Source organism: Argiope bruennichi, chromosome 9 (assembly GCF_947563725.1).
Source record: "Argiope bruennichi chromosome 9, qqArgBrue1.1, whole genome shotgun sequence".
Taxonomy (NCBI): Eukaryota; Metazoa; Arthropoda; class Arachnida; order Araneae; family Araneidae; genus Argiope; species Argiope bruennichi.
The window spans coordinates 106,382,727-106,396,025 of NC_079159.1; the positions used below are offsets into that span (position 1 = coordinate 106,382,727).

General features: G+C 28.1%; 2 protein-coding genes across 6 annotated transcripts in view; one reads left to right on the top strand and one right to left on the bottom strand.

Annotated features, from left to right (window-relative positions):
* LOC129984762 (protein VAC14 homolog) overlaps window positions 1–1,493 on the bottom strand; it is a 41,103-nt gene extending 39,610 nt beyond the window's left edge. For 2 of the 4 annotated variants that reach the window (XM_056094716.1, XM_056094714.1), the window contains exons 1-2: window positions 1,281–1,493; window positions 1,054–1,204 (exon numbers count right to left, since the gene is read on the bottom strand). In XM_056094716.1, coding sequence (XP_055950691.1) covers window positions 1,054–1,204; window positions 1,281–1,381 — 252 coding nt within the window. In that variant the 5' untranslated portion in view covers window positions 1,382–1,493. The remainder of the gene's footprint in view (window positions 1–1,053; window positions 1,205–1,280) is intronic. The other 2 variants (XM_056094717.1, XM_056094715.1) reach the window with 1 other exon arrangement.
* A 195-nt stretch (window positions 1,494–1,688) lies between these two features.
* LOC129985175 (uncharacterized) lies at window positions 1,689–11,725 on the top strand. Of its 2 annotated transcripts, XR_008785539.1 has the most exons (5): window positions 1,689–2,169; window positions 5,401–5,595; window positions 8,368–8,502; window positions 9,293–9,863; window positions 11,566–11,725. XR_008785539.1 is itself a non-coding variant. In XM_056095101.1 (4 exons), the coding sequence occupies exons 1-4, from the start codon at window positions 1,852–1,854 to the stop codon at window positions 9,407–9,409; spliced, it is 765 nt and encodes a 254-aa protein (XP_055951076.1). In that variant the 5' UTR covers window positions 1,689–1,851; the 3' UTR covers window positions 9,410–11,184. The 2 variants fall into 2 exon arrangements, 1 of the variants encoding a protein (XP_055951076.1); XM_056095101.1 differs by lacking the exon at window positions 11,566–11,725 and having other exon boundaries at window positions 9,293–11,184.
* The last annotated feature ends 1,574 nt before the right edge of the window (window positions 11,726–13,299 follow it).

Below are 13,299 nucleotides of genomic sequence, written 5' to 3' on the forward strand. Positions count from 1 at the left end.
ACATAACTTTAATGTTAGATAGATTGGCAGAATCATGAATACAAAGTTACCTTTAATCAATTTATTTGACATGAAATACAATCAACATTTCTACTGAATAAATGAGGAGTAAAAAAAGTGCAATTATAATACAAGAAAAGTCAGATTACTCCAAAAGAAATGTTTTTTATTACATTATGATGTCATGGAATTTGATTTCACTATGATATACAATAAGCAGAATAGATATTAGGGTATTAAAATTACACTTTGATGTCTCATAATTTAATGCTTAAAAGTACTTTCTTATAGGAATCATGAAAATTAAATTATTCATAAGAAATTTAATTGCAAGTAAAACCAGCCATTTCCCCTAAGAAACGGCAAGTCGACAAAAGCAGCTAACATATATATATATATATATTATATATGAAGATAAAAATAACTATAGTAATTCAATAAAGTATTACAGGATAATAACCAATCATTAATTCTTTCCCATTCTTATAATATTAAGGAAAATGAGTTTAAAATTTACAATTCAAGAAGCTTATTCAAAAATATGCTTGTTAATTTGGAACAAAAACCTCAAATTTGACCAATTTAAAGATAGTACTTCTTAAATCCTCATTTATTTAAAAAAACATATAAAAGTGCCGACACCATGAAAATTATGATTATTTTGATCACTAACAAAATAAAACACAACGGCGAAACTTCATCAAATTATATGCAATATGTTTGCTTAATATGCCATATAAAAAATAAGATTTCTGTTTGTAATTCTACTAAAATTTAGCTATTTAATTCTGTAAATTTTATTTATCTATAAAATAAATAAAAAAAATTCATTTACATATTGAATATTTTATAGAAAGATAAATATTATGAAGTATTAACTATAATTAAATTAAAGACATAAATTCGTAAAATCTATCCATGATCTAACAATACAAATTTAAGATCACCTAAGGTATTATAAAATTCCTACATTTAAACGAAAAAAAAGAAATAAGGATAATACATAAAATTATTGTCTCTGAAAAAAAAATGATTTTAAAAGTCCTTAAATACCTTTCCTAGAGCTACAGACATAGCTGCCAAACCAATAAGTCCACCTTTACGGCTATTGACATTTTGAGATAAAGTAAAATCTTGTCCTAATACTTTGAGTAGTTTTCTTATTTCACCCGTTTCGCCAACCCTTTGAAAATCCTTCACCATTCTATAAATGTAAATAAAACGTTCAGAATTGTCATACGGTATATATGAATCTGGTTAAAAATTTACGTGAAACTTACTTTTCAATTTCTAATGCAGCGGTTTTACGCTTTTCATATAGTTTGTCATTTAATGCTCGAACACAATAAGTGCTCAAAGGCGCGTAATCCTTTTCTGACATAATTTTTTTTAATATTAATATAGTTATATATTTAAAAATTTAGGTTTGTCCAATACCGAAACCAAGAATACACATTTCCGAAATAAAATAAATAAATCACCATGGGAGTATCAATATATTGAGTTGTTTATATGCTGCTAACAGACAAAGAATTTATTAATTTAAAATGATAAAACGAAACTAGTTATATAATGTTGATTATAATGCATGTTTGTATCTAACTAACAGTAACTTATTTATAACTTACAACGCTTATTTTAATACTTAGATATTCATCTATTTGAATGAAACCGAGAAAATTAACTTGATTAAAAGTGAAAGTACTACAGTTGCAAGATTATTTGTTTACTTGTTGCTCGGTGGTTTTATGATTTGCCGTTTAATTATGGGTGGAATAGCTATAAGTGAACAGATTTAGTTCCATAAAATATTTTCTATTACTCTACATATACAGATTAAAAATAATTTAAATGGAAGGAAATGAAATGAACGTTTTTAACCAATCACTTTCATTAGAAAGTGAGAAAGACGATAGTTTAAGTGATAACATATCGCGTTACAATAAAAGTGGATTTAGACATTTCGTCGAAGAATCTACACTTAGAAATGTTTCATTAGATGAACTTGAGGAATTAAGTGACCAAGGATGTGTATCGGGTGTTGATGGAAATATCAGAAGAACACCTAGTTCTGTCAGTAGTGAGCAGCCAATACAGTTTGCTATCATATTAGAGTGGCATAATAGCTATTTCATTAGCACAGAAGGCATTTTAAGAATTGCTTTGTTGGTACGTACCATTATAAAAATTGTTGATCATTTTAATTTCAGTAAGATTTTATATTAATGCTTGAAATAATTAACTCACTTTGATTTTATTTCAAATATTGGATTTAGCAATTAGAATCAAGGCATGAAATCCATCAGATTCTCTGATCTTTAGATATGATTATTATCAAAATAAAAATAGATTTTTATCATTATAATAAGGGATTTCAGTTTTTGCTTAAGAAAAAACAAACTTTGTTTTCTCTTCTTTTCTTACATTCATATATATTACTCTTTCAATACATTTATTTGTTTATTTAAACATAGCTAAAGAAGAATTGTATTCTTTTTAAATTATTCTAAAAAAAGTAGGATTTTTCTAAGCATGAAATTATTTAAAGTTATTATCAAATTAAATCTATATAAAGATACATAAAAATAGGAGAGAAATGTCCAAATATATTTCCTCAAACAAATTTTAATTTTGTTATAGCAAATGCATGCTTTTTTTTTTAATAGTAAAAGTTTCCAAATACTGCATTGAAAATTTTCTCCTTGATGAGATGCAACACAATCTTTGCAATAGTAAACTATTTCAAAAGGGGAAAAAATTCTTCTATTTTATCAAACTTATGGGACTTCATTTGGGATTTCACAATAATCTGATTATTGATTGAAATTAGCAAAGCCAGTGCTGAAGCTGGAATGGGAAATTCTGGCAAGCAATAAATTAAAAAGTTAGGTTGCAATCAAAGGTGGAGATTAAATAGACTTCATTCTAAATAATAATGCTAGTAATTCATATATCCATGTCATCACAATTAAGTATTTGTTTAGATAAAATAAAATTATGGTTTATATCTAATTATGTGCAAGGTGCAAATTTGTTTATATCTAATTATGTGGTTTATATCTAATTGTGGTTTATATTTATATTGCAAAGATTTCTTTATAACATTAGTTGAGTGAGTGAATATTATACTAGCGCAAGATCCATTCTCTGGATAAACTGCGCCACAACTAGATGAAAATTTTGGTGCTACGTCTTAAAATTTTGTTTAAAATGTTTATAGTCTGTTTTTTAAAAATACAATTACAAATTAAGAACAACAACAAGAAAAAAAAAAAAACAACATTTCAAATTTCTTTGATAAAACCAGCTTCTTTTAAATTAACATAAGTTGAAGGGGACTGTTATATTATTCCATTAAATAACTTTCTGGGATACAACACAATGTAGCATTATTTTAATAAAATTGTATTGTTCTGTCATTGCTGTCATGAAATAACTGAAACTATATGCTGAATACCTGAATTTTAAGGACTTTTATTTTCACAACTGGCTTGCCAAGAATTTTAATTGTGTTAACTTTCAATTAAACCTCCTATTCATAACTTGATATTCATGTTTTCTTTAGAAAATATTTTTAAGTATTATATTTGACAAAAGTTAAAGCTCTGTTAGGTTAATAAACTAATATTTTTTCTACTCGTGCATATAAATCATTCTAATAAGGCCAAATTCCATGACATCAGGATACCTAAAAACATAATTGTTTGGTTCATTTATCTTCTAATTTTTTTTATTATTCAGAAATTAAGCAGACTTCTTCCTTTCTTTCAAGAATGAGAGAATATATATTTGATGGAATAATGAAAATAGATTAAATTTCAGCTATATAATCTATTGTCTAAAATTAGGTGAAAATATTTTTAAAAAATCACCTAGATTCATAAAAAATCTGCATGATTATTAAATTAATATTAATAAAGAGATAATTTTTCAAATTTTTAAGATGGTGTAAAAATTGTTTTAATGCTGTAACATTTTCTGGAATTATAATGAAAAAAACAAAACAAAAAAACTGCCCAGTTTTTAAGTAATTGAATTTTAAAAAGTTGCTGTAAAGTTGTACATTTCCACCTTCCTAAGTATATTTGTGCCAAATTTTGTAGTTTTGGATGTAATAGAACCTATCAAGAGTCAACAAGCTTTGACACAAGCACATCCATTTTTACTATTAGTAGAGTTGCATTCCCTTAGCTAGAGACAGCAAAACATTCTCTTTATTGTTAAAATACCATATATCATTATCAGCATTTTTGATAAAATTTAATATATTAAATTAAATTAAATCGCTTTTACAAATTTTATTTTATAAGAAATTTAGCAGAACTTTAGCAAAGCAAAGAACAAACCACTATTGAGTTGGTAGTATGTAGTTTAACTAAAAAGTATTTGGTATTTTAAATTTTTAAAAGAATAAATTCTTATTTTTAATATGTTTATACTTATATATTATATTTAAATAATGTTACGTAACTTCCTCCACTAAGTCCATAAAATCTTTGGGTTTGCTTGTAGTGGGTATATGGTGTAAAACAGTGAGCAGGCCTCAATAATAAATCATGTTTATTTACTCGAAGACACAGGCGATAAAACACAGCTGAAACTTGCACAAACAATACACAGCAGCACACTCAGAACAAACAGCTGCCCTTAAATAGTAATTGGTGGTAAACCACAGCACACAAAGTAGCCAGACAGAACTCAGCAAGAGGTGGAAATCTATATAGCCGTTCTCTATGGCCTCTCCAAATGCTATTCTCAATTGTCTCCTTGCTTTAGCTATATATAACTACCAATTCACTACTACATGATTGTCTACTCCACACTCTATGATTGATTCGATGCTGCTTCACTACTTATTTTCAAAACTTGGCACACAGTACCGATTCACAATCCACTAATTGCTTGTGCTCAACTCAATGCTTGCACTTCTCTCGACTGCTTCAACTAATTCAGTGTTGTCTCATTATATAACTCTATGGCTAACTACATGTCTTCAGCTTGGACTGTTGTCCTTTTATAGTTTCCGGAGCAGGGCAGAGAAAGTTCTCAAACAATCAGGCATATCTCGGCTCCTATTGGTTCTATCACCAAAATTCTTGAAGATTCGAGTATCATTTATTTTTTCATTAAGCCTGGGTGTCATTAATCTGGCATCCATCAGCATCTAATAGAACTGATTGTAAAACAGTCTTTTCTATGATGAAACTAACTGTGCTGGAAAACAACATTACAGATTCATAACAATATTTTTACTATATATATATAAACATTTTTTATTATGTTTTATTTTTTAATTGTTTCTTCATTTATGCATTTATTATTAGCTTCAAGCCTCTTTTACTTTTTTTTGTATACCTGCGTTCTGAAATTATTAGAAATGTTCTTTATTACTTTTAATAGATTTGTACAATGATAAGTTTAGCCTGTGTTGCCAGTGCTGGAAACAGAAATGCTGATGTTTTGGACATGCCATTTGCATCATGTGTTCGTGCTCATATTTTTGTTACAGTTCTTGCTATTCTCATCAACGTTGCATTCTCCATCCTTAATGTGACTGCTGTCATTGGGAGTTTCCCTCTTTACTGGAATGCTATTGTAAGTGTTTCTTGGTTTTTATTCAATATTAATATTTGATAAATTATATATGTATGATCTAATTTGGGTCTTTCTTTAGTGTTTCATAACAAGTTGTTTTAAAAGCTGTCTAAGCATTTCCTTGGAATCTACATTCTATATATTTTATATTTGTTTCACTTTTGCTTCATTAGCATAGCAAAACAAGCTTTGAAATTTTATTTTAAGGAATAGGAAGGATACATTCTTTTTTTTTTTTGTATACAAATTTAATATTTATATATAAGCCTGGCAAATATAATGTATGATGTGTGATTGTCTATTTATAATTTAAAAAGATATATATATATATATATATATATATATACTGGGGGGTTATAATTAAAGTTACCCTGTTTGGACCTACGTAGTGTCCGCTTTAGTGGAAGGATGTCGAAGAAACTTGATACTTAGGTTGTATAGATCATGGGGAACAGAAATCTGCAATAAAAAAAAAATTAGTTTGAATTTCAATTGTCAGGTGAGAAGGCGGCACATGAAAAACAAAAAAACACAATGTGGAAGTTAAAATCTTTATTTAATTGCAATATATGTTCAATGTGCATTTTATTTTCGTCAAGCACATGTTATGGCGTGTTCAACAGTGGCATGAAGGGTTTCTCAATCAATTTCAGCAACATGACATGTTATACTTGCTTTCAATTCATGCAGAGTCCGTATGCTTCCTCCATAGACATGATCTTTCAAGAATCCCCATGACCAGAAATCACAGGGATTCAAGTCCGGTAAACGCGGAGGCCAGGCAGTTGGAAAACTTTTTGAAATTACCCGTTGATCTTCAAAATGGGCACGAAGCAATGTGAGGTGGTGTACCATCCTGTATGAAGACAGTAATCCCTAAACATTCTCATTCTTGTAACGCAAGAATGACTTGCTGCTGAAGATGGTCGCGGTAACAGGCACCCTTAACAGAACACCTTCAAGGGCCATGAGGCGTGTTCTCCTCAAATAAAAAATAAAATAAAAAAGGGACCAAGAATGAAATCAGCAGTAAAACCACACCATACATGTAATCAGGATGTAGAGACTGTTCATGCACATCATTAGAACTTGCAGTACCCCGTATGTGACAGTTCTGAGTATTAACTGCTCCGCCTAGGGTAAAATGAGCCTCTTCCGACCACAAAATGTTCCAAGGCAATGAATTGTCAATGGCTATTCTGGCTAAAAAATTCTAGCAAATTGATTTCGTTTCTCCGGGTCTGCAGGATTCAGCGCTTGCATATGATGTATGTGTATAGATACCACTTTACGATGGGTCGAAGAACTTTTCGTACTGTAGACCAAGGGAGGGACAAATCACGCGTCACCGCTTGAGCACTTGATGAAGAATATTACAAATCAGATGCTGTTTCAACATGGCAAGAGCGACATCTTCCGCAGTTTCATTTGAAATCCGTTTCCGTTCTCTTCCTTGTACCACACCCAACTCTCCAGTCTCTTCAAATTTAATAATCATCTTTTTCAAAGCTTGCCTGGACATAGGCCCTTTCCGTAAGTCTTTCAAGTGCCGATATTTTCGCAGTGCAGCTGACAAATTATGCTGTTCTGATAAAACAACTTTATCAGTAAAATTCTTCCTTTCTTCTCTAACGACATGGTGAAGAGTGATTTTGCGGCAGTGAGTACTGGCTTTTTAAATTACTCTAAATTTGGATAACTGCCTTTATCGTACATGAAAACCGCCATCTATCGGCCGAAATTTGAATTAATTTTTTTTTATTGTAGATTTCTTTTTCCCATGATCCATACAACTTAAATGTCAAGTTTCTTCGACATCCTTCCACTAGAGAGGATACTACGTAGGTCTAAACAGGGTAACTTTAATTATAACCACCCTGTATATATATATATATGATTTGCCATTTTTTGAAATCTTTGAATTAGCTCTCAGAATGTTAGAAATTGGGTATTTTGCTTCATTGTTTATCAGATCAAGTAATACTAGAAGATATTTTGAATGCAAGCTTTTAAAAATATTCTTTTTCTGGCATAAAGTTTATCACTTTGTCATTTCTAAAATTTTCCATTCTTCTTACTTAAAAGCAGCTATAAAGGGAAAGATATCATTATCATTTTTAATAAACTATCTAGTTTTATTTTAAAGCTTTTGCACTTATTTACAGATGGTTTGTCAGCAGGCAAGATATGATTTGTGCAATAATTGTTATTGCTAGAATTGAAAGCAGTTATTTTATATAATTAAGAAAATTAACTAAATTTACTCATGAGGACTTCATGCCATATGAATTCCATTAAGCAGTATGTTAAGTAATGTTAGAAATTCATTTTTTTTTTTTTTCTGGCTGGACTAAATGCAACAGACTATCTGATGATATGTAAATGTAGATTTTTGTGTGCAGTAGTGTTATTGTCATATTTATTAAAAGCCCACTGTTTCAAAATCATAACTAAAAAATAATCTGTAAGCGATTAAATGTTATAAACAATTAGTGTTTTCATATTAAAATATATTTAAAATGCTGAGGTAGAGAATCAAACTGTACAAAATTTGTAATCTATAAAGATATTTACTTTACATTAGTTTAAATTTTGGTTTATGCAATGCAATATTTCCAGGAGTAAAATGTGCAACAATTTGTGACTAGTTTAGTAATAGGAAATTTTACATTTCCTTGTGCGAAATTGGAATTTGATTTTTCTAACCCTAATAACTAAACCTTTATTAATTCACTCAAATAAATGTTAAATGTTTTATTCATATCCTTTTAGGATGCTGCTGTGCATGGGAGTTTATGTGCTCTTCTTCTATTTTCTTCTGTCATGCTTCTACATGCTGAGCACATGATTCACACTCATGAACCTCCCATTACAGAGTGGTCAAAGTTGCAGCTTGCTGTATCAGCTGTGAGTACTTTTTATAGCCAAAAGTGTCATTATTTGTTGCAAAATGTTCATTTAACAGAGAAATTATTGCATGTTTTTTTTCTACATGATTTCATTTAACATGTAATATATGATTTAAGATTAGATTAATACAGATATTTTCATGTGGAATTCGAGTTTATAGCGTCATTTCTCTTAATTTTTAAAAAAATGCTAAATTCTTAGTATACTTAATAAAATAACTTATTATATATTTGTATTACTTAGATGTTTTTCATCAATAATTATTTATGACGCTTGTTAAAAATTCATTGGGATTAGATTAGTTTAAATCTATTCTTCATTTTTCAAATATATTTTTATGCATTTAAATTTTTCAAACTAATTCAAAAATGTGAAGTTGAGATTTAGGACTTTCAATCAGGCTACATACTCATAAAGAAGTAAAGCAAAAATGCATTTATCAAAATGGACTAGTAGGTAATAGGTTATGAAACTTTGATTAATTGGCAAATTGTGTAGCTTATTTGCAATTAAGAATTGATATCTGTAATTTATTACATGTAAGCTATCTCTGTAATTTAATTATTGAAATGTAATTGTCACATGTTATTACATTGATAAAGGGTTGATTGACTTGAAGCCAGTGATATTTTTCATTTGTAATGTTATGATAATTTAATTTCTATTTCCAATTTTGCTTGAAAGCTATCTGTTTGCATTTTAATAATCATATGTAGCTCTAAAGTCATACTCTACTTTGTTGTAGTCTAATAACTAATTGTATGCTAAACTGAAACTTTTTTTGCAGATTTTTGGTATCTTAAGTACAATTGTCTGTGGTTTGCTTGCTATATTGCGTTCCTGTGCCAGGAAAATTCCACCTGCTTCTGATGACATTGTCCTCACTTCTTTACGATCCAGCTAACCAACGGAGTTTATAACTCGTACTCGGATTTCCTGCAAGATATGTTATTTGCATCCAATTTCTAGCTGTTGTCATGAACTTTAGATAAATGTTTCTTATATATATTTTTTTGCTTATATGTATTTGTTATTTATGGAAACATATTAGAAAAGTGAGGATTGAATGCTTTTGTTCAGTATATTTTTGTTCATTTTATTGCATTTATATATTTAATTTATTTGAGTTTTTAGAGTTTTAACTGCAGGGTATTTATAATTAAATTAACATTACTCAGAATCATCTGTAGCTCAGATTTACATCTTTGGAAAATGAACCCAATTGGTGTTGTAAGAATATGCAAAAGCAAAAAGAAACAAATTGTAAATTACAATTTCAAATATTGCCCCCCCCCCAAAAAAAAAATGGCATTGAAGAAGTTACAAAAAACAAAGGAATTTGCAATGAAGGTTTAAAGGTAATGAAACATTAGATATTATTTAACATATTCCTTTAACATTATCTACTAGTGTTCTTGGAAGGGATTGATGTATGGTATGGTTGAGTAATATGAAACAAAGGAAGAAGGTTGTTGGTTCTATCTTTTAGGTATGCTTGTAATAGAATTATTCAAAAACCAGCTATGTCATGTATAGTTTAGCAACAAATTATTTTTTATGTTTATTGTTGTTGGATTGGTTGCTGGAGACTTTTTTATAAGAGGCACAAATGTGGGTTTCTTTTCCTTTCAGTGTGTTTCAGAATGACACTGTGCTATCATCTATTGAAACTCATTGAAAGTTTTTTTTTCTTTTCTTGTCTTCTAAATGCTCCAAACTTACTCTGCTGAATTGAAAATATATTGCTTCGTGGCTACAGAATCTTCTTATTAATAACTTTCACTGTGACCATTGGGCACATGTTTGTGACTTTGCATTTTTGGACATCTATCTTTACCCTCAAACTCTTTTAATTTAATCAAATATGACAAAATAGCTTCAAATATTTTGACAAGATAAGATAAAATGTATGTCTCAAAAAGTTCATATTTCAAACTAAAGCAGTATATTATTTTTTCTATATAGAAAATTTGGAATTTATAAAATTTCTTATAGGTTTATCTGTCTTTATTAGTCTCCTCTCCTAAATACAGTTCTAATCCAACTTGTAAATTGAACTACAGATGACTAAGTAGTGTCAATTTAAATACAAAAATTCTTTATATTATATGAATGTTTCCATATATTTGTATAAATCTTGCAAGACTTGATGTTTGTAGGTAGTATTTACTTGTGTGTTGCCAAAAAATAGTCTTAAATCTTTGCATGGAACATTTTATAAACTGTGCAGATTCTATAATTGTAATGTTGTTGAAAGATAAATTTTGTTATTTTGTAAAAGTGAAAAAAATTAAATTTCTACTCCGGATCAAATTTTGAACTTAAATGTATTTTTAAATACATGTTCCATAGAAAACATCTGTGATGCATTTGGAAGCTTGAAAGTGCAGCTATTGAATGAAGTGATACTGTAAAAATGGAATTTTGAATGCTAACTTTTTTTTGTAAGGGCTTGCTACTGATTCTAACTCACAAAACCTATACATTTATTTATAAATAAAAAAAAAAGGCTTGAAAACGAATAATTTGAGGAGTTAGAATTAAGATTTATGATGCATGTGTAACTTTATATATTTAAATATGTTATAGATCTTTTATGCATTTGATATTATTTAAATGAGAGTTGCAATACTTAATCATGTAATGTATAATTTAATTTTATAATTTTATTCAATATGGTGCTGGATTGATTAATGAATATAATCTTTTTAAATATAATGCTCATTATGTTTTATTTTATGTGTGTTTTAAACTTTAATCTTAAACTATTTAATTGAAAAATTATGCAATTTCATATATAGTTACATTTATTAACAGTAATGTATATATTTTGAATTTGTTTTATGATGAACACATTTTCAATGTATTTGTAAACTTTTTTTTTTTTTTTTTTTTTGCTTTCCTGAATTTAAAAAAAAAAAATTATCTTGTAGAAATCAATTTTATAGCATAAAATAAGTTTATGTACATAATTGTCAAAAATTTGCCAAATCTCATTAAACTTACTTGAATCTTGAATTATTATGCACTTTCAAACTCTTTCATTGTCTTTCATTTTAGTTTCCCTTCTCATCAGCTTCTTAAGACACTATTTACTATCTCATTTTCATCTATTCATCTCTATTATTGCAGTGCCAGCAAATGTCAACAAGATTCAGTTGTATAAGTTTAACTCATTTCTTTTTTTTCTTTCATTCTTTAATTTACAAAGAAAAAATTCTCATGGTGATCTTAACCATCTGATTTATTCATAGTTTATTTAGTGATTATTTACTATTTTAATAATTTTTTTGAATGAATGTATATATCTGCTTTTAAAGTTGAAGTCATTAGTATTTTCAAATAAAGAATGTTGATGACTTTTTTTTTTCTTTTATTAATTTATGTTGCTAGTCAGTTTTTTTTATTTGTGGATGAAATTTCAGATCTGCTGAACATGCTTTTAGAAAAATGCATTTGAACATTGCTTTGATTTTATATTTTTAGTTTAGAAGTATTATCTGTTTGGTGCCAAATAAGTTGTGGTGTTACGTTGTATATAGTAGAAATATTAATTAATTCATTTGTTTATTTTCCATTTCTTTGAATACATCACATAATACAATGTGTATAAAACTGAATGCTAATCTCTATATGTTTTGCAATTAATATTGACTATGCTATGATGAATGTAACATTTCACTTTTTCTCATCACTATACTGAATCTTAATTTTGAAACCTTATTTAAGGACAATTTTTTTTTTTATTAATACAGGCATTTAAAATTAATACTTAGCTGAAATTATGAAGGCTTTATTGATATATTATTTTGTTCATTTTTTAAGAACTGCCATTTACTTTTGAATTATTTGGAATTTATTTTGTTTGTTTTGTAATTATTTTTGAGGCATTGCAGAGTATTTTATTCTTTAAAGACAACAGCATATAAGATATAATTTTATGATATATTATACTGAGTGCATCAAAAGCTAATTCAATTTCAAAACCACTGCTTAAAAAAAAAAAAAAATTAAATGACAAAAGTGGGTTAAATTACAGATTATTCAAAATACATGGTTTTTTGTATGGTAGTTCATATATGTTCAATGTGAACCCAGTAGCACACATATTTCTGTACATTACCCAAATTCCCATTTATGGCAGTTGTAATTTTATCCAGATTGGTAGTGCGGATGGATAAGGGTTAAAAGGGATAAGGGATAAAAATGTTAAGATAAGGGGAACAAGGTTGCCATTGTTGAAATCACAAATCTTTAAATATGTATCCAATAATAATGGAAGTCAGTACAGTACCAATGATTACATTCATCAAATGTGAAATCATTGTTTCATTCTGCTTCAAAGTCATCAAATTAATCATTAAGACTTACAGCACGTATGTTTTATTAGCATTTAAAATTTTTATTGCAATGGCAGTTCCTAAGAATCCTGTATTAGTATGATTGTTGCATGGCGTTTTCTTAGGTCTTTTAAGTCATGATTTCCTGTTCTTGGTATCTGAAAATTTCTGCAATGCTGATTAAAAATGAAATTAATATCAGTCAATATTTTGACTGAACTTTATATGCTAAAAGAATTCATTTTATACATTACAACTGTGCTCATTGAACTGTGATATGATGATGCTTTTTTTTTTTTCATTTGAAAAAAATCTAGTCAATATGCAATGTGAATAAACGATTGCTCACACTATAAAAATTAAATTTCAAGAATAAGAAATTTATGATAAACATGATATTTTTATGGAAATTTTAAGGCTGCTTTATATTATATGTATTTAATATATTTCCTTA